Source organism: Scophthalmus maximus, chromosome 10 (assembly GCF_022379125.1).
Source record: "Scophthalmus maximus strain ysfricsl-2021 chromosome 10, ASM2237912v1, whole genome shotgun sequence".
Lineage (NCBI taxonomy): Eukaryota > Metazoa > Chordata > Actinopteri > Pleuronectiformes > Scophthalmidae > Scophthalmus > Scophthalmus maximus.
The window spans coordinates 12,288,280-12,311,644 of record NC_061524.1 but is presented as its reverse complement, the minus strand read 5'-3'; the positions used below and the strand labels follow the sequence as shown (position 1 = coordinate 12,311,644).

General features: G+C 43.4%; 2 protein-coding genes across 3 annotated transcripts; both read right to left on the bottom strand.

Annotated features, from left to right (window-relative positions):
- Positions 1-72: 72 nt before the first annotated feature.
- LOC118283413 (stonin-1) lies at positions 73-8,214 on the bottom strand. 2 transcript variants are annotated; one of them, XM_035605321.2, is made up of 4 exons: positions 8,027-8,214; positions 1,917-3,856; positions 1,575-1,777; positions 73-1,457 (listed from the first exon to the last, which is right to left on the bottom strand). In XM_035605321.2, the coding sequence occupies exons 2-4, from the start codon at positions 3,769-3,771 to the stop codon at positions 1,392-1,394; spliced, it is 2,124 nt and encodes a 707-aa protein (XP_035461214.2). In that variant the 5' UTR covers positions 3,772-3,856; positions 8,027-8,214; the 3' UTR covers positions 73-1,391. The 2 variants fall into 2 exon arrangements, with proteins under 2 accessions (XP_035461214.2, XP_047190873.1); XM_047334917.1 differs by lacking the exon at positions 8,027-8,214 and adding an exon at positions 7,631-7,972.
- Positions 8,215-10,195: 1,981 nt separating this feature from the next.
- Positions 10,196-23,145, bottom strand: ppp1r21 (protein phosphatase 1, regulatory subunit 21). The gene is made up of 22 exons (XM_035606299.2): positions 22,496-23,145; positions 21,255-21,323; positions 20,773-20,919; positions 20,440-20,541; positions 20,123-20,287; positions 19,981-20,039; positions 19,575-19,669; positions 19,272-19,324; positions 18,784-18,933; positions 18,561-18,662; positions 18,385-18,473; positions 18,033-18,169; positions 17,844-17,936; positions 16,930-17,057; positions 15,431-15,580; positions 15,075-15,167; positions 13,991-14,245; positions 13,543-13,578; positions 13,327-13,443; positions 12,609-12,707; positions 12,397-12,525; positions 10,196-11,825 (listed from the first exon to the last, which is right to left on the bottom strand). Exons 1-22 carry the CDS (start codon positions 22,553-22,555, stop codon positions 11,796-11,798), a joined length of 2,358 nt encoding a protein of 785 aa, XP_035462192.2. The 5' UTR covers positions 22,556-23,145; the 3' UTR covers positions 10,196-11,795.
- Positions 23,146-23,365: the final 220 nt, after the last annotated feature.

Genomic DNA, 23,365 nt, shown 5'->3' with positions numbered 1-23,365 from the left:
TCTATTTAAGTTTTAGTAGAGTGAGTACCAGAGAACAGGACATCTGCAAAGAAATACCACGAGTCATACAGGTCTAATTACATTTTTTATCTTGATGTACATAATATCCAGCTTGAGCCAGGTACCTCATACATACAAGTCATCATTGAACCATGCTCACCACAAAGCTTCACCACAAAGCTTTATCCCCCCCGCCCATTCAACCTATTCACAACCCAGACCCAGAAAGATCACATAATAAAGATTTGTTTAAATAACGTTTACAGTCCTCCAGAACACAACCTTGGTATTAAGTCAAAGGTCAGCTCGAGGTAAGCAACAAAAGTAATGAGTTGTAATCACGTGAAGAAAAGAGAAAAAAGGTGGGACCTACTGCAATAGGGTTAATTGGTCGTATTAATGTGGTTCACCAAAAATTGCAACTGCTATTTCACTTTGTAAGTGCACTTTGTGTTTGGCAAAAGCAAGAAAGTCACCCGTCAAAATATTTAATTATTTTGTAGCCACTTGTGAAGCAGGCTAAACAGTATGTAGTCACTTCAGACAAATGTTGCTCCGTGGGACTCGGCACCACGTGACCCACCTGAGAACCAACAGTTTTGTGTTACTATAATAATTACCACTTCCAAGAAGGTTATGTTTTCATTGTCGTCTGCTTGTCTGTCAAGGATTACTTGAAAATGGCTGAATTTCCATGAAATTTGGGGGAGGGGTGGGGCATGACCCAAAAAAGGGACCATTACATTTTTGCAGAGGACCCAGGTCTTTTTTTTCCCCCCCCCTTTAACTCAGTGAGATGGGGCATTAGCCTCGGCGGAGGTATGCGCTCTCGGAGTGCTCTGCTAGTTAAGTTACTGTGTGCGATACCTACAATGTATTGCGTCGTACCTGAATGAATCAATTTGAAGGTATGTGAAGTTTTAACATTGCAGGGCAACACAAAGGGCCTGACACTAAACATCTGCTGACAATCAGTTTTTCTCAAACAGTGAATATTGCTCATTACTTTTGCTGTTCATCTCATATGTATGCCCGTCTAGCACACACTTATTGCCAATCTTTCTGGGGAGCAGTGCAGTAGATGCAAATGTAAGCTTATAAACAGTACTCATATAAACTGTAATTTTACAATTAATAAATCTATTACATGTAAAGTGCTAGTTAAAATGACCATGTAAAAGTTTTGATTAGGTCTACACTAATTCAGTCTCAAAGGATACAAAATCGGTTACCAGGCTACAAGGCTACAAGGCTAATTGGATGAATTTGACACCAGAAAAAAGCAGAAAGTCCCTCATCGCCCTTGGTTTTGTTCATGTTTTCGCTGTTAAATAGATTTTGGCAAATGTCTTGGACCAAAGGTATAACGTCGTCTTCAGTTCCTTTAATCATCACTGTGTCATACAGCCAGATTGCCTTTCTGACTCCGTTTCAATCCACTTCTTCTCCACTTCAAGCTAAGAAAAACAAAAACCCACAACATAAGGTTAGTCCCAAAAATCGTTTCCCAATCCACAACTTAAAGTTGCCGGTTACGTTGAGCAACACATTATTACACCGATGAAACACCTCACCTGACAATGATAGCGCGTCCAACTAGTCGAATGTTTCTGCGGCTGGATGTCGTTCGCGGTGCCCAGAGACTTCACCCTGGTCTGTGACACGACAGAGCCCATTATTTCACATTCCATCGTGACGAAAGGGTACCAGTCATCTGGGATCTCTTGATCAGATCCCAGCTCTAGCTTGCAGGAAAATGAATGGGGATGATCCACTGCTGCAAAGGAGAAAACAAAGGTCACCTGTAGTGAGAGTGTTGCACCACTGAGTGGCAAACGTACTGTAAATATGCACAAGTAGCAAAGTTCCACAAGCTAATGAGAAACGTATGTGTTTATCTCTCACAAAAGTGTTACCCATATTTTTCGCGGGCAGCCTCTCAATCCTCCATACGATGGCCGAATATACATTCTCATACTTGACAGTGCCGATTGACACCTGCATGACAGGCTGGGAATTGGCGGTGCCGACAGAGCCCAAGCAGGCGTTTCTGTTCATACGGGCCTTCAGTGACTTCTGTCGCAGCAAGGCCACTGTCTGTGTCACTTTGACCCAGTCGCCTGGCACCGGCACCCGGATCACTACATTCTCACACACTGGGTACCTGTCGGACCCGCCCACCGACGAAAGGAAGGTTGCTGACATGTTGAGAAAGGCCTGGAGTTCCACGTAGGCACCTTGGACTGTGACCACAGCTTTTATCGAGAAAGGAATTTCGGTGCTACCCAAAGTTGTCGTCTTGTACCGCATCAGCTCCACTCTGCAGGCGTCAGGGGGTGAGAACTTAATCAGCCGGGACCTCTGGAACTCTGACTCGTTCACACATTTGTGAAAATGGCAGTCGGCAATCTCCATCCAGAGTTCACTGCCCTCTTCAGACCCGTAACTGGAGTCATAGCGCAGCAGCCCGAGATCATTGAGGGCAAGAAAACATTCCCCTAGTCCGTTCAGAAAAGCCAAACAGTGAATCTGGGTGAAGGCTGTCCGCTCTATGACTCCTCCAGATTTATCCAGTTGTACCCAGATGTGATCAGTGATCTGCAACGACAGCTCCTGCTCCTCGTAGTGCCGCCTCTGCTGATGGGGCATACACAGTCTAAAGATTTCCTCTTCCATGGAGACTACCAGGTCCTCCATGTCGTCGTGCACTGTGGAGCCAAACTTGAGCAGCTGATCCGCCTCTGCCTCATGACTGACCTCCAACTTCGGGTGATAGCGTTTCTTCTCTGTGAAGGAGAAATGCTCCACCCTGACCGTGAGGACTTTGCGAGGCTCGCCATAGCTTTCCAGTTTAAGATCAGAGAGCCTACATTGAGGGAGAAGCTGGAGCTCCTTATATGGCTTCTCCAGCCCTTTCTCATAGTACATCTGCAGCACACCTCCCGGCAACAGGCGGAGGTAGATCGGCCCCCACTGTCGCGAGGACATGCGGTTCTTTTTTTCAGGAATCCTGAGCATGACAGACCAGCCGTCTCTCTTCTGGCTACGGAACAGACCCCGGGGAACAAACTGAGACGCAACTTCGCTTAACACCTCATATTTGCACCCTAGACGCCTCTCCCCATCATGTTCTGTCGCTGTCTCAGGGTCCGTTTCTGTTTGTAGGCTTTCCAGTTTGTGGCAAACGTAGGAGAAGGTGTTCTGGAGTTGGTCACGTGGAGGCTCGCTGCCGTCTTTGGTCCGAATAAAGAAACGTGGTAGGCTGTTGTCACATTCTGAGTCTGAGGAGGAACTGTCCACATCAGCACCAAGTCCAGATCCATCCCAGAAAGGGTTATAATGTCCTGAGTTCCCCTGGAAAGAAGGGAAAGGGCTTGGTCCATCTGAGGTTTTATTTGGGGCCTCTGGTGCAGGAGAGGAAGCACAGCTGGTCGATGTGCTTGACAAACAGCGTAAGAAGTCGTTCTTTTCCCATGTGTTGGAGGGGACTGGGGTCACGCTGCTAGGTACCCCACTCAAAGGAGTGCTAAAGGGTGTGTTATATGGTGCACAAGAACTTCCACTAAGACCTGAGTGGCTTTGAGGGGATTCCAGGGAAGAACTGAAGCTCCAGGAAGTGTCTCTGATTGGAGGAAGCACTAATTTCAGACCGTTGGGACGTGGTACAGATGCTTTGATAAACCCTGGTGACTGCAGGGGCTTCTGAGGTGACGGGAGTGGTGTGTTGTCATCTTCAAATGTGACCCAGTTTGAATGATTGGTAGAACACATGGCTGCGGATTACTGATGTCCAGTCCAAACAAAACCACTTCCTGCTTTGCTGGATTAATTATCCCCCACTTCAAGACCCTCTCATCTGTAAGAAAACACATAAGAAGAATTATGAAACAATGAAATGACTGAAGATATTACAAATTTAACACATTTTCGACAGATCAGTTCTCAATCTGAAAGTATGAACAAGTCCACTTATCCTATAGGCAGAAAAGGAGCTCCTGGGCATATGAATAAAACATATTTCCTTAAAGTGGTCCATGAAAGCTAAATGAGGCTGACCTTGAAAACCTGGAACAAGTTCATATCTGTTTACACCACAATTAACTCAGGTTCATTTGATGCGAAAGCTGAAGCGAGCTCCGCAGTTCAGAGACACAGCAGGAGATTTTCCGCTGTCCGGCCACAGATAAGATCTTTAATTAATTAATTCAGTTTTTTGGGACAATCTTTCATGCAAACATTTATTAACTGAGCTGCGAGTTCACGATCAGAACAGTGTCAACGATCTTTAACAGAGTATCTTCTTTTTAGCTATAAAATGAGGAGATGAGGGCTCCTGGGAGTTTTTTTTTTAATTTTCACAAGTTTATTTTCCCCCGATTTTGTGGCAGTGTTTTAATACAGGCTGCAATTTATGCAAGTGTGATTATTCAACACCAATTTCAACTGCGAGGAACGAGGAGTACTATTCTTAATATCTTGATACATGGGCGAGAACAATAAAACACTACTGTTGTTCTTGTTGTGCAGTACAAAATCAGTTTTTCCCATTGAAGCCTATGAAAGTCAAAGATTGGCCCAAACTGTTTTACTGAACCAAATCTGCATAACAATTCTGACAAACACTCGCTCTCACTGCTTTGTGATATGCAGCAGTGATGTAGCTGAGGCATATTAAAAAAGCAGGGAGGGACAAACAAAAATGGTTTCAGAGAGAAGGAAATATTGCTGTTTTCAAAGGGAGGAGAAGTTCCTAAGTTCAAAGGTTGTGTAATGTAAATTGATGAGGTAAAAATGCTATATTTTATCCATATTGTGCTTTGAAATGAGCATAGTCTAAATATTTTATTGCATGGCTGCTCTAAAATGCCTGTGAGAGACTTTGGCCATGGCGGCAAAGATCCTGCCTCATTAATCAGCATGAAGTCGGCGGTGAGGGGCACGGAGCTTCACAAAGGTACAAAGCTAGCCGGGTAATAGTGTGATGGCATATATGGAAAATTTATGTTTAAGCCTGTCTGATACAAAAGATATTTCAATACAGATATTCCTTGCTGGAAAAAAAGGTGTGGGAATATTACGGAACACTAATGGGAATCGGGCTAATCTTCCAACCTTTATACAATCTCAAAGCATATTTCCCTGCTAGTCAATCACAATCTGTCTTCTGATGTGCTTTCACTAACATCCGCCTCCGAGACTTCAGAGAAGCCACTTTCAAAATGCTGAGGCCTCATGTCCCCATGAAACAGAAAAGGAAAAAATAAAATAATTGAAAGCAGAAAGCTTCAATTACAGCCTCCCTCCTCCCTCCAGGATCACAGCCATGTGATTGCATGAAGGACACATCCAGTGGCAAGTTGCTCCAAGCTATAAATAAACAGGGAAGTTGGGGGCTCTGGTTCAGGCTGGTGGATTGACAAGCCTTCAAACACTGGAGAACATCTTTGTAATGAGAGCATGTTTGCAGCGGCACACAGACATTTCCACAAGTTCATCCCTGCTCTCTCACTTATAGATTCCCTCAGCTTTGATTCAAAGAGGAGGGCACAGTGAAGTAGGAGTTCGTCATAGGGAGGTTACTGACTACCGAGTTTTTCAAACTCCTTTCCAGTCGGCCGTCTCTTCCCGGGGCTCCCTAGCAAGGAGTTCAGAAATGTGAAGCTGCTAAATCTACAGAGGACAAAAGAATACATTCCACACATTCCTCGGGGACAAGCAGCATTGCACACAGGAAATAGCAGCCTGCTATATCCGTGTGAACTGACAACAAATATTATCTTAATGTCATCTTATCACATTTCAAAAACGCACCAGATTTACAGGTCGCGAAATTGGGCCTCGTCTGGTTTGTTTATCGCTGTCAAACTTGACAAAACCGTGACAAGGAAGGAGCCTGGGGATTAGGATAGGTGTATCGATTGACTGGAATTGAAATGAATTAGGTACTTTATAAACATGAAGAACTACTTTTACAATTTCAACCTTATTTTTCATTGTTAGTATCATTTCAAGACTTAAGGTGTTAAGAGGTCTCACATGGTCACAAAAATTTTAATCCTCAGGCGCAACTTTGTTCAAGTTTCTCTTTGTCCCTAGTTAAATTGCAGAACTGCAATTAAGACAAACGCAGGCCTATGCCATGCAATGTCTCTGGTTTATGATCACTGATTGTTACTTTACTTAGGAAAAAAAAGACTACACTTTTACCACAAAATTGTAGGAAGGAAAATAACATACACACCTCATGGACAATTGCTTAAAGTTGCTGAAGTCACTTAATCATACTAATCATGGGATCAAACCGAGTCATAAGATGTTGCCGAATAGCGGCATTTGTCGGCTTTCAAAAGAGACAAGTCAGCACTTTGATATGCAAGCTCCTGAAAACTGCACCGTCAAACAGTCTGAAATATCATGAGAACTTATTACAGCGATCCACAAAGTGGAACAGCAGCCACAAGCCGAAACTAATCAGGATATGAGAAAACAAATCCTGCAACTTGGCACTGTCAGATATGACTTAGACCAAGGACTGGATCACTATCTTTTTGTTTTTGTTTTTTTAGAAATGACTGGGCTGAGAGCTGCTGAATTAAAAACACACACACACACACAAACACACACACACACACACACACACACACACACACACACACACACACACACACACACACACACACACACACACACACACACACACACACACTTTAACTCAGCAGACAGATGCTTCCTGATGAAACGGGATCAGTTCCTGTTGGATTCTCTGGATATTCCCTTTACGCACTCACACAATGCTGATTATTTATGTACTTCTCTAGGAAAAACAAAATAAGACATTTCCCATTTAGTTTGACAGGAGAGCACCACTGTTGTGACCACAATGACTATGTACTGTCGGCGCGGAGCGGAAAATCAGATGCAGCGTTCACAGTCTGCAAAGTGATATCTGTTCTCCCTCCAGACAAAACAGAGCAGAAATTATTTTTCTTGTTGTTGTTTGGTTTGGTCTCCTCACACTGAGCTAATCAATGTTGTGTTGGATAATCAGACCAGTTTAATTACAGGGGCCCCTGCAATGACTGTCGAGATATGATCCACTTCAGAGAAACACAAGACTGGGAAGAGAAGGAAAAAAAGCAAATGAGCAGCAATGAATGAGAGACGTGTGTGTGACAGACAACACTTCAAAAACACTCATCAACTATTTGCACGGGATGTGTTTTTCTCAAGTTGCGATCTCTTGTCACTCGGTCATGAACTAATTCACTTCGTGTGTAGTCGAGCTGGAGAAAAGTGTGCGAACACATCTGCTGTCGTCTCATTCTACCTGCTGGGTGATTGGTGCTAAACGTTGAGCTAACGTTAGCTGACCTCGGCTGTGACAGTTTGAACTACTTGATATCAAACAGTCCGAACACACACATGACGCGCTCTGTCTGTCTTTCACGTCAATTTTAAAAGCTGACCCCCCGAAAAAAAGGTCTTGTTTCCTGCCGAGCCCATTATGAAGGACACATGTTCGTGTATCGATTGGCAGGACGCGGGTCAACATACAGATGTGCGTGTTCAAATAAAGTGCCCCCTTCTTTGTTACATCACACACAATTTGGACAAACACACGACGACTTACCACATAACCCAGGGAAGTGTTTGTACACTCTGGAGAAAGAGAACAGTTCCCCGCGCGCTGTCACTCACGACAGAGCCGGGGCCCCGGTCCACGTCCCCGGGCACGGAGGCCCACTTCCTCCGGGAGACCCTCCGGGCCGCGCCATTGCTGTGATGCGAGGCCAGTTGTCAACCCCGCGTTACTTTGGTCGCACTCGTACTTTTTTTTTTTCTTTTCTTGCACACGTTTCACGGAGACTCGCCGTGGAGCCACTCGACTCCCGGGGTCCAACAAACCGAGTCAACGTTCACCAAAACAAGGGAGGGTTTTTGTTTGTTTTTCAAAAGTGTTTTTTTTCTAACGCGAACCTGAACTATCGACAGCTCACTCCTCCACCAACACCCGGGAGATACTCACAAGAGTCACAGTGGCAGCTCCGGGGTCCGGGTCATGACTTGTGTTCGTGTGAACTCCTGATGTCGGCCTGGTTCACATCAAAATGGCAGAGTGTAAATCCTGGGAGTTGGAACAGTGGAGCGGTTCCCGTTCCCCTCCCGACTTCAGACCGACTGTCCGCCCGCGGGACACTGCAGGAATGAACGCCGCGGTGCTGCGTTCACGACGGTAGGAAATGTCCGTATCCGGAGATGGGCGCGCTCAAAACAACACAGCACAGCCAACACACAAAAACAACACAAACCTACATTATTAAGATGATTGGCCTGTTGGTTTATGTTCCCATTGTTTGGAATAAACAAATGATGATCATGCTCTGATTTGCTGATTCATATGAATGCTACTGTGCTTGATGTAATAATTTTACAGTTCAGGTTTTGTGGGCTGCGATTAAAAGCTTTCCAAAAGAACAGGTCAAAAATTAGTTTTCGGTTCCGACGTCATAATTATGCTAAACAATAAGCAATATAGCCACCCAAGCAACTAATTTAGCATATCGCATAAACACGATAACTGTACATGTCCAGTATGTCCTCGTATTACGGGGTCGTGGCATTTAATGCCAACACCACAAGCTACATTTCATAGCCCAGTCTTCAACGATTCCAACTGTGTTTCTTATCACTCTACGACAAACCGCTAACTAACAAGCAGCCGAAGAAGAGAAAAAAAAGCGTTTATATCAAACAGCGACATAAATAATAATAATAATAATAATAATAATAATAATAATAATAATAATAATATATTTGATTTATAAAGCGCTTTTCATGTACCCAAAGCGCTGGTACAAAAAGAAAGAAATAAAATAAAAGTCTAACCTCTGACGTTTTGTCATTATAACTTGCGTTTTAATCCATAAATCGTGTCATCATTCTGATTGACCAATGGGCTGCTGAGCTTTAGGCCCGCATACAGTCTATGCTGATGCCGCACTACAAAGATCGCTTTTAGAGACAGATGAGCACACATGTTTGTTAAGAGGGTTGCATTAGATGTAACCGGATGTAACACACACTTACAGAGACATATAAGTTAAATTAAATGAGTGTCACTGTGAGAAACCTCACATTGGACAACAGATGTGCCAATTTGGAGAGTTCGTCTGATCACGTCCCTGCTCAGGCTTTAACAGTATGGTATGTGGCACAGATAATGGTTCAGTCGTTCTTCTATGGATTTCAAGAGGAATGGGCTTCATATGCCTTATTACATAGGGGATATTCACTCTGTAAACGTATTTATTTTTCAGTTGGCCATGAACTCTTTCATCTATGTTTCGTTCCGTCGTCCTTTACTCTGACCTAGTAACATCTATAATGAATTTTACACCTCTGTTAGATTATTCCTATAGACCTTGTAGTTGCAGAGATATATTCTTTTCATTTTGGGCACATCATTTTCAAGTGAAGACCTGCAAAATGGGGCGCGGGCTTAATAAACTATAACTTTTAACATGTAATTTACAGAATATTCAGGCCAATATATAGCATTCAATTACAACTTTCGCTTTAGGTCGAATCAAAGAACCTACAAGATTACACTGAATCATTAAGTGGGCCATATATTAAGAGGAATAAAAAGGAACCACCTGTTTTTTTATTTCATTATGTTGCCTTTTATACAAAAATATATTCGAACGAGACGTATATGGCAGGCCACCACCACCCTACATGTATATGTATTCATATTAATTCTGCAGCAACTGTCCTGTGCTTCTTTGGTTTAAATTTTTGTTAACTGTTTTGCTGTGGTCCATTTATCAGTATTCATGGGCAAATCTTTTGCATGTATAAACATGTTGCAGTTTTTGCTACTTTTTAGTTCTTTAGCGTCTTAAGTTGAAAACCAAAAGTACATAAAATATGACCAATTCTACTAAAATGACACTTGGCCTTCCGAAACAAAGTGACGACATCGCACTGTAATCGTCCCCTTCTCATATGTCCTGTTAAATGGTCCTGCCTCGATTCCCAGAGGTTAGGGTGTGCTACAGCCTGTCTTATTTTTTTATTATAGGCAATTTTAAAAATCCCAGTCCCCCCGCCACCTCCCAAAAATGTAGCGCGAAAAGTTAGGTCAGACAGTTGAAGGATCATTTCTGACCAGATTAAATCGAAATACATAACATTCAAGTGTTGAGCAAGCTCTTTATTTTGTTACACATATCTTCATGTGCTTTTCAACAGGTTACACTGAAAATACGAGCATTAATTCAAGGGGTGTTGGCAAATCTTTGCGATCAAAGGTCTGCTGGCAGGTGACGACTGGCAAACAAGAGGACTTGTTTAATCTTGATTACTTGAATAATCACTGCTAGGCTTCTCGGTCAAAAGTTTCGTGCTGCTACAAGCCGGAGACGTCCCAATTTACTGTAAACTTTAACTGCACTTTGCCATGACTCATGAATCGGGTTGCTAAGCACCAGTTACAGTATGTGCCGAACCCTTTACAACACCTCCCAGGAATCAGGCCATGTAGGAGACAAAGGACTAGCAGCAGATTTTGTTTTCCCAATTTTGTGTAAATTAAAAATTTTTAACCTCTGAATAAACACCTTTGTGTGTGTGTGTGTGTGTGTGTGTGTGTGTGTGTGTGTGTGTGTGTGTGTGTGTGTGTGTGTGTGTGTGTGTGTGTATATATTTTTTTTTTTTAAATTTAATTTATTTATTAATCTAATTTCTATTATACAGTCAAATTATTTCATGTTTTGAAATGGTGTATATTCATATCAACCCTTTTTATCCATACATATTACAACATGAATGTAGAGACTCTTGCCACACTGGTGCGCTTCCACACTTACTTTGGTGATAAAAATTACTTCACAGACACAGACCGACACCATTCTACGAGCTCCGACTTGTCCATCTCACCCTTGTCTCGGTAAACACAGTAAATCAGAGCTTAAAGGCAGAATTCTTTTTTTCCTGTTCTCCACTCCCAGAGGATTGACATTTTTTGAATTCACCTGTATCTTTGTTATCTGTTCGTTCAGGTTTTAAAGCCCTTCATGATATACGTGTGTCAGGGATGTATTTATGCTGTATGTTGACAAACAGGCCCTTGGAACCATTTGCATCAATAATCTCAAATTTGATTTTTACAAAAAAAATCTCAAGTGTAAAACATTACTCGCGTGTTGTCAAGCCCAGTGCCACATCACTCTGCACACATACAGCAACACCAACATTTGCTCTGTTCGACTGCTCCCACAGATGAGCAGTGAGGATGCAGCTTCCTTTCCTCGCTGAGCAGGAAAACAACACACACACACAGATCTACAGGGTTTGGTCTTCAAGTCTTGACTTCAGTGAGCATCACCGACTTCAACTGTTGTCAGCCGTTCATCTTCCTCATTTTTAGGGGGGAAAGCAGTCTCTCTCCCACCAGCCTTTGTCCAAAAAGTCGAGCAACAGCTTCTGGTACAGTTTCAGAAAACGTATTTTTTTTAGCAAATCACGTTGTTATAACTGGTGCCGTGACAGGGAAAGAGGGGGGGGGGGGGGGGGGGGGGGGGCTTTTTCAGTCAATCATGTTACATCCTCCATGCAGTTCATTTGTACTACCACTGTCTGACAGCAAAGGAATCCGAGGCTCGTGTAGCCGTCCTGTGGTTTGTGGACAGTGGTGGTGTTGGTACCAAGACGCTGCTGGGAGGCTCCGCAGTCCAGCTCAGCTCTCTCAAGCTGCCTTGATGCCAAATGGAGCCAGAGTTTTGAGGGCAGCTCTAGCGACCTTTGTTCTTTTTGGCATTTCCCTAAAGGAAACAAAAAAGACAACAACTTGGTTCTCATATGCAGGATTGGTACAAAATCCAAAGTACCGTGTTGCGTTTAAGTCCAGTAGGATGAGGGAGCACATATTTCATTTGCATTCAGTTTTAAAAAACTCGAGACACGCTGGGGCTCGTTTCTGGACTTCAAGAGAAAACTGCACCGATCGTGTTCCGTCCTGCAACTTCCCAACAGGCAACCACATGTGTGCATACATGCAGGAACACGCTCGCTTGAAACGGGCCTCTCCGTTTCTGCAGCGTGAACTTAACGACTTTTTCAGGTGGCTCCTGCAGGTGCTTATCCCATCAGACCCGCAAGCACAACCCCACAGCTGACCTCCACAGTTCAACTCATAACTGACAGGAACTTTACAATGTCACATTTCACTGCCAGACCTGAAACGATCCCTTTGTTTTATCGTCCCTCTTCAGAGATGGAGCTTTTAAGATTCATTTCTACAGAGAGTGAGAGTATGTGGCAGCTGAACACAAATTTGAGAGCAGGAACTTGAATTTAAAAGGGGGAACTTCACAGAAATCTTTCACAAAGTACCTTGCTGCTAAGTTTAAGTGTGTCGATTTCCTCTCTCTGCTTGCTCAAAGTCTCGTTCATGCTGCACAGGTGGTCGCTCATCATGCTGAGCTGGTCTTCGTAGCTCCTCTTAGTTGTAGTCAGCTCATCCTGAATGACAGAAACCACAGGTACAATATGGGCAGGGAGGAGGTAGGACTGGAAGCTCTTTAGTAAAGGGACGGCGGTTTTACCTGCAAGCGCGTGATGTTCTGATTGGCCACTTTGACCTCCTCGCTCAGAGTCTCCCGTGATGTTTCTGCAATGGCTAATCTCTTGGCCAAAGCTCGACACTAGGGAAAAGGGAAAAGGTAAAGTAAACATGTGCCATCCCCTAGATCAACATCTAGCACAGTTGTCAAGTCTGTTTGAAAAGCTGCAACAAATAATTCTTTAAGTAATGCATCCATTCAGCACGGTGTCAAGAGGCGAACACACAGAGTGGAAAAAGTGACAGTTTAATACCCGAGAAACTGACTCAAGATCAGCAGCGTTCCTATTGCTACGATACAAAATGAGGATGACTGACATGCCAGTTAGTGACGATGCTGCAGGAAGTCACTTAGACGAGTATCTAAAATCAGATCAAGCCTCAAAGCAATGATAAAAATATTAGGGCTCAGTTTCTCAGTAAAAAGGACAACTTGGTAATAATACAAGAATAATAATAACAAAGGAGAACCAAGGTTCACTTCAGCTTCAGTTTCTATACTCTCAAGCAAATTAAAGAGGCAGACAAAAGTGATTATATTTATAGCCTGGAACACATGAGGGAACGAGGCAAGAGGCTGCTCTGTAGTAAATGTTTAGTGGAGGTTATGAGAGTTTCCATATCTCTTCCCAGATGACAGGCAATATTATAAAGGCTTTGTGCTGCAGTTAGTGAGATAAACATTCTAGTGAGAGCTTCACCTCAGAGTGAAAGTGCACAGCTTTGCTGTCTGAGATCTGGAGCTGGGTGGTGAGTTCTCCCACTCTGGCCATGTAGTGAGTCTTTATCAGCTGCTCCCTGGACTCCTCGTCTCCCACCTGCACACACAGACACAACATCCACCAAGATAAGATGCTTTAAAAGAAACACCTTTTCGTATTTAGGAACTCTTCATTTCAAAGTGTACGCCAACTCACATGTTCAACTGTAGGTGTGGTGCACAACATGCCAACCTGGAAACGGGAGCATAAATCAGAGAAACATGTCAGAGACTGAATCATGGAGGAGATGTTCTAAAATCCACAGACAGGCCCCTAAAGCTGCTGGGACAAAACTAACCGTCCAAGAGAAGACAACATTAGGAGCTAATCCACAGGTAGTACAGAGGGAAGTGAGTCAAACTGCTCTGGGTGGGAGGCTTTGTGAACTCTGCACCAACTTGTACCAACAACCGCATTATTCCGTTCTGCCACATCAGCACATTGGAAGTCAGAGTTTTTATTTAGCAAAACTTGTGAAGCGGGGGGAGCTACAAGAAAAGAATGATAATACTCCCTTTGTTGAAGCAAATCAGACGCCAGTGACACGGACTGGAAATCTCCCCTGCAAGCGAAAAATGAACAACAGGCGGTGGTGGGACTGTACCAGGCTGGTGCACAGCGTAGAGCTTTCGGCTTTCTGCTCAGTCTCGGCCTCCTCGTGGCTCTGCGCGGGTGTGCCGGCTGCAGCCATGAGCAGCCGGCAGTTTGGACTTTCCCCGAGGGCCGCCGCGAGCTGCACTTCCAGGTCCGCAATGCGCTGGTTCTCCTTTTCCAACCGCACCTTCCCCAGCTGGGCCTCCAGGAGCCAGTGCTCCTTCTCCTGCTCCAGCCGAGCGATCTTCTCCTGGCTCTGCTGCACCTGCGGGAGGCCAGTGGGGAGAGGAGAGGAGTGGACAGTGAGCTCTTGGGAAGAGGGCTGAGCGGAGGTCAAGAAAAGTGAAGGGGCTACAGTGTGTTCAGGAGGGAATGGGGGGAAAACTATATAACAAATACAAATTTTACAAATTCAATCTGATCAATTACTTTAAATAACAGACACTAGATTTATGGGCTGTTATGAAGATGATTCTTCTCTTTAGACTGCTCCAAGATTAGGAGGCTCGAATGGCAAAAGTCCAAAAAGCTTTAATTTATAGATTAGTTTCAGGATTTTCTACTTGTAACAGTAAACTTGGTGCTGATATTTAATAAGCCTAATATCGACCAAAGGATACAATTACAAAAGAAAAATAAACAATAGACATTTGAAACTCGCTCAGGACAGAACATGAACAGCTTCTTCACGCCCGCTCCCTAAAGAGCAACTATCTGCACCTCATCTGAAATATCACATAACCGCGTTCTTTCACTTCTCAACAACCACTGGTGCTGTTGTTCTGCCGTTTCCAGTTTTTCTACAATAACAGCTTGCTCTTCAATCTTTATGTGACCAAATAACCATGCCACAAAAAAATATAATTGCATGTGGCACCATTTTTGTTTATACTTATCTCTGTGTTATTACACCGTTGCATTTAGGACTGGCACATTGGCTCATTCATGGTTATATTTTGCCCACATAACACTTACTGTGTTGCAGCTCTCAGACGGATGTAACCCCCTTTAAATCTTTGAAGCAAACATCTTTAAATGAATCCATTCTAAACAGAAATATTTCATAGGGAGAGTTTCTGAGTCGAGTGTCATACCTGTTGAGTCAGACCCTCTCTGCTCTCGGTGGAGCTGGTGAGTATGCGACGGTTGGACAGGGCTTCTCTGTATGGGACCGACTGTGGCCTGGGCTGAAGGAAGAAACAACACAAGCAGTTTAGTGGGAGAACAGGCATTTATTTATAAATTATTCATCACCTTAGTATAGATGTGACATAAAACCAGATGGAACATAAGACTTTTTCCACAAATTAATGTTTTAAGAGGCTATTTAAAAAATATATTACTGATGCTTTCTTTGTGACCTCATTGGGCAGTGGGAGTGCTCAGAACTCTGGGGGTTGTCATCAAGAGATCTTGGTAATATACCCGACAGGTTTCAGCAGATACTTACCTTTTTGACAGCATGAATATAGGCAGCTGCTTTCTTTTTGTTGGCCAGCATACTCTCTGCTTGCAAGGGGTTGAGGGCAAGTGTGCTGCCTCGTGGACTGTAGCCTGAGGATGTGAAGAAGTCCAGGTTGTTGCTGAAGAAAGTGGCAATCTGCAACAAGACAGTGATGATACTAAATCAGAAGCATTTTATAAACGTAGGATGAAATCCTTGAGCTGCTTCATATTGTTTTCGGGGGGGGGGGGTCCCAAACATTTACAAATAGGCAGAGCAATATAAGGAATACTACCGTTACAAAATGAGGACAAAATGAGTAGAAAACAGAAAACTAACTAAATAACAAAAGAGATAAAAAAAGAGAGGTTACAACCTTAGACTAGACAATCAGAAGGAAAGAATGATGATCAATCTATGAATAAATAAGAAATAAAGACAGTGGTAGCAAAACTGAAAGCATAGGCAATTTGTTTTGAGAGAACAAAACATTTTTGAATGAGACAAAAGAAGAACAGATATTTAAAGGGTCACTTAAACCAATCGGAACAAGCACGAACCATAAAAAGCTTTTTTTTTTAACCAATTTCTGTAAAAAATTGTTTAAGACAATGAGGAAAATTAAAGTTAATGCATTTTAAATATAAACTGATACTAATGAAATACATGTGTTGTGCTATAGGGAGCCACCTGAGTGTATCCAACATTGTGCAATGATGTGTACAAATAAATCTGCAGTCTGATCATAGCATAGTGCATTAGTGGTAATATAAGTTGGTAAACAAGTCTCCAGATCGGATACAGAGTACCAACACCGGGGTTTAATTTTTCATAACATCACCAATTTGTGGTTTAAAAGTGAATACAAAACTCATATACAAAGATATACATTTTTCTCCACTCTGAAGAGTCGCTGTCACATCATTCTAACAAACGAGAATGAAACACTAGTTCATTCTTACGTTCCTCTGTGCAGATTCACAGCATTCCTGTTCTGCCTGAAACTAACCAGTGTGTGTTTACAGCAGAGAGATGATTCCACCACAAAGTGTCCGTGGGAATAATTATCTGCGCTATTAAGCTTTCGCCTGCAGAGATGATCGCTCGCAAAATGTAAGCTCGCTCCACACATTGCGTGCCAGCGTGTCGTTCGGCGCCACAGCCCACCAGACTGTGCCTCCCGTCAGCACACGCACATCACCGCCAAACGGTTCACTTGATTCACATAGAGGAATCATTTAATCCCTTTACTCGGACTGGGGAGCAGCTGTACAAACTGTGATTTGGACAGTATCTTTGAACATCTCACCGCCGCCCACCTGAGTCCTGCCGTCCTGCGTTATCGCATCAGAGGCAAATTACCGACATAATCCACTTGCAGTGAAAATTCACCGCCATTTACAATTAAGCCTTTATGAATTACAGCTTTCAAAGAGCGTCCATCGGCTGAGCACGCATTGTGGGCAACATAAACCTGGCGGCTGCCTGCCCTCTGGCGGCTGTACCTTGCCAGTGCTGCTGGTCAGCGAGGCCAGAGATCCCAGCAGACACTCGGTGGTGGTGCGAAGCTTCTGGGTGATGGTGGGGAGCTCCTGCTCTAAGCCGGCCTTCTGGTTGTAGTGCTTTGACATCTCTGGACGCAAGGGGAGGAAACAGAAGAGCAGGAGAAGTATTAAAAATCTCTGTCACTTTCATGAGCCTCACATGACATGACACCCCCCCCCCCCCCCCCCTTTTTGTGTCACTCTTCTTCTGCACTGGACTGAGATGAAATTTGCACAGAAACACTATATTCAAAAATCTTACTAATACTGTTGTTGTTATTATTTGTTTCATGATTATATACAACTATGTTATATTATAATTATCAACATCATTAGTAGTAGGAATGGTATTACGTAATTAATTTTATATTCGTTCTTTCTGCCTTGCTCAGAATTGCTGCTACTTCCGACATTGCTCTACGAATCCTGTAAATTATATTCTATCTATTTGTTCTATATATTCTTTTTTATTGTAAACCATTTTATATTATTCTTATCCTATTATTATTCAAACCTGTACTCATTCTGTCTTTGGGCTGCTGTATTACCCGAATTTCCCCCACGGGGTTGAAAAAGGATTATCTGATCTAATCTTATCTTACATCTTGCAGTATTTTCATAGTTTAAAATGGCAGACTATCTGTATATTTGGCCACAATCACAAATAGACAATGGTAGTCATTAAATAAACATGAACCTAAATATGTTGACTATACAAATCGTCTCACTGGATATTTACTCTACAAGAAAAGGACTGGCGGTGTATTGTTGCGAGAACACAAAATGAGTGTGACTTTTAAGAACGGCAACAGCAGTTGGAGGGTTACATGAGGGAATGGCCCTGCGGGTCAAAAGTGGCTGACAGTGCTGCTCACCTTGAATGACATCGTGAAGACTGTGAAGGCAGGAAGCCAGCTGAGTAAAGACAGCGGAGGTGCTGCTCTGTGGCATGGCGTCCTGCTGAACACCTGAGACACGTCACACACAAAAACAAAAAACATGCATTTAAAATATTCTAATCTCGATGGAGCTTTGAGGCAAAAGGAGCTCAAATAGTAACATACTGGGTAAGGCCAAGAGGTTAAGGTAGCTCTTCAGTTTCTCAAACACTGAAGTGACTCTCTTCACGTCACTCTGCAGCTCCTGGTTTTTCGCCGTGAGGACCGCAGTACAAAGAGTTGCCTCACACTCTTCTTCCAGGCTGAAAGGAAAAGAGAAGACTGCCATCAGTACTCTCTCCTCCGCTGCATTCCTTTATCTCACACACACACACACACACACACACACACACACACACACACACACACACACACACACACACACACACACACACACACACACACACACACACACACACACACACACACACACACACACACACACACACACACACACACACACACACACACAGCTGACCTTTTCAGCTGGTAGGGAAGAATCTTTTGCAGAAAGTGGGTGTATGAGGAGAAATTATCAGCAAAGCTCTTCAGGTTGACCACAGTTTCCTTTAAATTAAACAAAAAAATAAACACAATCAGTGGTTATTTACAAACAAGCAACCCAATGTCCCTGTCTAAACCAAACACCCTCACCAATACTGTGACGGTGTCTTCTGTGATGCTTTGGTGTAGCTGCAGAAAGCTGTCCTCCAGGGGGCGGACATAGGCTGCGTTCTCATGAAGGTACTGAGAAAACTGGGTTGAGAGAAGAATAATGCTTTTAAGTTTTCCATAAATACCACTCCACATGTAGAAACAGACTTAACGTCATATTTGACAGGCTGCTTCTACGCCTTGTGAGGTATGGTTGCCTCACCTTCTGGTTAAGAGGGGAGATGGGCTCAATGGAGGAGTCCAATGGATAGATGTGTACTCTCTGCTCTGTGTAGGAGTGGAAGTTCAACAGAGCAGCAACCAGGTCCTGAATAAAGCCCAGCGCCTGACCTGCCACGTCCCGCGACTTGAGCTGTACGCACAGGAGGAACACACAATCCACACACCACTGTTTTAGCACCTTTGCAAAGGCATATAGTTGTATGAATTAACCTGTGACATGTGGCAAGTATCTATCTACAGTAAGTTGATATTACTACATTTATGAATACATGAGTACACAAAGGATTGTGGCTGGTCAAAAGCTTCAAATGATAACATTTTTCAGTCTGGGTATGGGAACAGAATCTCTGGGTTTTAAGGCCAAACAAAAAGAATAAATGTTAGAATTAGTGGGAAAATACAGAACTCCATCTTTAACTCTGTGTTAACAATTCAACCAGTAACACATTGGTCTGTTCCCTCACTTACCTGGTGCCGTCGATTGTGTGATGGAACATTGAGGCTGTTGTAGTCGCTAAGTTCTAGGGGATGAGAGAGAAGAGCATTCAAAATCAGAGTAGATGCTCAGTCCATGCACTGAACTTTATTGTCTCGACAAACATAAATGGTTTATGCTCCCTGCCTCCTTGTGTGCAATATCAGAGTGTGGTGTAGCATTACATGGTTTGCTCCTGGGCAGAATGTTTTTATGGTATCAGTGACATAGACATCAGCGTTCGCAAAGAGACGCCTGCTCCATAACAGATTGCATTTTGTCCAAGCGATACTCACTGGTGTCATTGAAGGGCACTTTCTCCTGGATAACACTGCTGCTTTGTTTCACCTGTTTGTTCAGCTCTGACTGACATCGCCTCAACTGCTGCTGGCTGCAGAGGGAGAGAGAGAGAGAGAAAAAGGGTGATGAATGGATTAAATTGCGCTTTTCAACAACTAATACATAACATATTGAGGTTTAATTCAGTCTGAGAGTCAAAGCTACAATGTGAACATCCAAGGCTTATGTTAAAAAATATATATAAGTCATAGTAAGTAAATCATAATCAGGTTCTTTAAAAATTAAAGGATACTGATCTCTTATCAATGTCATAAAGCTTCATTAGCAGATCCCCCTTTTGGATTCTTCCACCACATTGGTGGATTAAATAGTCCTCAAATTGTGAATAAAAAGTAGGTATACCACTCTTCTGTTCGCATTCTGCACTCTTTTGCTTCTCTCTCCAGAGTCTGTGCTTTCACCTATCAGATTAGAGGAAAATAAGCATTTTAATTTACTTCATTAAAACCGAACCATACTTCCTCCTCCCCTGGGTCATCCTCACCTCTAAACGTGCCTTGTCGCCCTGCAGCCGCTCAATCGTTTCCATGTACTTCGTGGTGAGTCCGTCCACAACAGCCTGGTGCTGCTCCGAGTCTTTCTCCACCTCGTCTAGTCGCGCCCTCAGGTCGGCCTCCTGCCTCCTGTGCTGCTCATCTGCTTCATAAAACTAATGAGTGTACAGGAGAAAACAGAGGCATCACATGCATGGCTGCCCCAGTGCATTAACTCTAAACACTGTATGCAGAATGTCTGTGGAGATTCTCACAGGTTACTTGCAGAACAACTACAGACCAATACAAACGCGACAAGGTTTCTTACTTGGATATGAAGTCGCTCATTTTCTTCTATCTTTTTCTGCAGGTCCTCATCGAAAACACTCTGTGTCTGCAGCCCATGCTGTGACGGAGAATCTACTTTACTCTGCAGGAATTAAGAGATACAAATAGGAGCTGTTAAACATGGTATTTTGGATCCACAAGCATTAGTGTCTAATCATGATCATTCCTGAGTTTGCAAATTTCATAGGCAATCTTAAAGCTTGTGTTTTTGCTATTGAAATGCATTTTATGTCCATTACAAAGCGACACAATACATCCTTTTCACCCTTTACCCAACTGAGCAGGCCCACCCTTTGTTTCCCCGCATGCTCACCTTCCCCTTTTTGCCCTTGGCTTCACTAGCAGCTAGCTCCTCTTGCAGCAGCTCCACCCTCTTGGCCAGCTGTTGGTTCCTGAAGCTGAGACTGTCCATCTCCTGCTCCTGCTTCCTCAGGCTCTGGTCCCTCTGCTTCAGCTGCTCCTGTTGAGAGAGAAAAATGTGTATCGTGACCAACACATGTTGCAAATAACATCGATGTCCATGTCTTCATGCTAATGATTTACATCAATTAAATCAAAACTTCGAAAAGCTATGCACAGAAATTGAGAGTACTTGCTTTGATTGAAAAAAAAAAGGTTCTCTTGCAACGATGGTAGTGTTTTGATTGTGCAAATATAACATAACTAACAGCATCATTGCAACAAGTACTAGTTGACCGTCTGAAGTTGTTTAACAGATATGATAATATAGGTGTTTACAGCACTTTCCGTTAACTCTGATCCTAATAATTATATCGTTTTTATATGTTACTCTACCTTAAACGAGGCAGAGTTGGCCTGTTCATCCACGACTGCCTTCTTCAACACCTGATTCTGGGCACGGAGCTGTGAAAAGACACATGGAATACATGTTGACACATAACACATAAAAATAAAAGGTCATCAGTGGTCAGGATTGAGATGCAAAGGCAGTTGTGGTATGTATGCTGCATCTTAAGAATGTATTTATATTGAAAATCTCAGTCAAATGCTTGTGTGTAATCGCTGTTGTTTTTCTTCTATTCTGCGCCAAAATGTGTAAAACTCAAGGCCCTTTGCTCTGTGGATATTAACCACAGTTGCAGGAGGTGTGACAGTGACACAGTCAGCACTTTCAGAGCAGGAAAGAGGTGCTTGGCTAACAGGGAGATCAGAGCAGAACAGGAAACTGTACACAGCACTGTCAGCTGTCAGCTGACACAAAAAACAAAAGGGCACACACAGCTCACAAGAGACAACACAGGCTTTACTGTTACTCATTGATAAATAACCCTATTGCACTAGAACGCAGTGTTCATCTGCAACCTGAAATGTGACCACACCGATGTATCACCAGTCGGACTAGTATTTACACAGTTTAAAACAATGTTTTAGTGATACGGTTTCTATATTTGGGTCCGGTGGGGAGAGATCGTTACACTTTATGATGATCTCTTGGGATTAAAATGCATGTACAGTTTACATATATTGAAATTTAGGAAAAAAAGTTATCATGATTAGCAAAATACCTTGAAATAACTGGTCAGTACATCAATATATGTACAGTCATATGTCTTACATCCTCCTAACACTACTGCAAAAACCATGTGATGAATCCCAACTTCATGCGGGCAATGTTATACTTATATATCAAAGGCTGAGTTTGTGGTGCACTATTTCTAATATTATTTTTCTTATATCTACTTTAGTTGACATAAGTCGAGTGGGATGTGTAATATTAACCACTCTGTGTAAAACAATGCAGTTAAACATCTAGTTGACCTCCGTGTCACAAATGACCACAACGTTTTATATATTAATCATGTCTTGGTGTACACCGACAGCTGAGAGCCTCTCTTTTATCTGATGTTTGAACAATACGTGTCACTGACTTCACATGCACGACAATGAAACATCGTCGAAATGAGGCTACGCTAACAACACGTTGGCGATTTCCGCCTTCCCTCTTCCTCGCGGCGTATCAATGACGGCTACCATCACTTTATCGACATCGACACGGGCAGCACGAGTGTTTGTACCTTGGAGTACTCCTGCGCCAGCTTGCTGTACTTCGTTTGCAGGTCCGTGACGTTAGCCATCGTCGCTGGGAGACGTCGTCCCGCCGGGGTTATCCGAAGTGGCCGCCCGTTAGCCGATGCGCGCTCGGGTTAGCTTGGCGCTCGAGATGTCGACGGCGGAGCCGGTGACACGGCTGGGCTAGCTTGTTCCGTTACTGGGTGGAACCGACCTCGGACACATTGCGACAGGGGCACGTCGATGAGCCCCGGAGAGAGGAGCGGTGGCCGGCCATCTGGTTGGCAGTAATTTCCGGGGCAGTGTTGTTATTCCTACTTGACTGCTTCTTTTTTTTCTTTTTTTTAAAGTTAGCACTACAGACACTGCTAGCTTACAGACGCGCTAATTAGCTAATTAGCTATGTAGCAAAACAAATCGCCGACATCGAGGGACGCATGTTAGCTAGCTCGGTGTTGTCTGACAGCAGCAGTGGGAACTCCGCCTCCGTGAACCCCATCGAGGGACGAGCGTAGTGGCCGCCGAGCTACTACAGCAGCTTCACTAACCGACTCATGTGCTGAAGGAAAGAACTGTCATTCTGTCTCTGACCCGCAAAATCCTCCTCAGGTGATGAGAGCCGAGCGGAGACGCAAGCACAGGGGTCAGAGGTCACACAACAGGAAAGGGGAGTCAGCAGAGCGCCGCCTAGCGGGTGCAGGTGAAAACACCGTTCTTGACCCTGGGAGGGATATTTTACTCATCGTGGTCAACAAATAAAATATGTATTTTTATTAAATTATCCAAGTAGTTAATGAATCAATGGTAATATTCCAATAAACACAACATTTGATAAAAAAAACATTTTAACACTTAACTCACACTGAGAGGGGCAA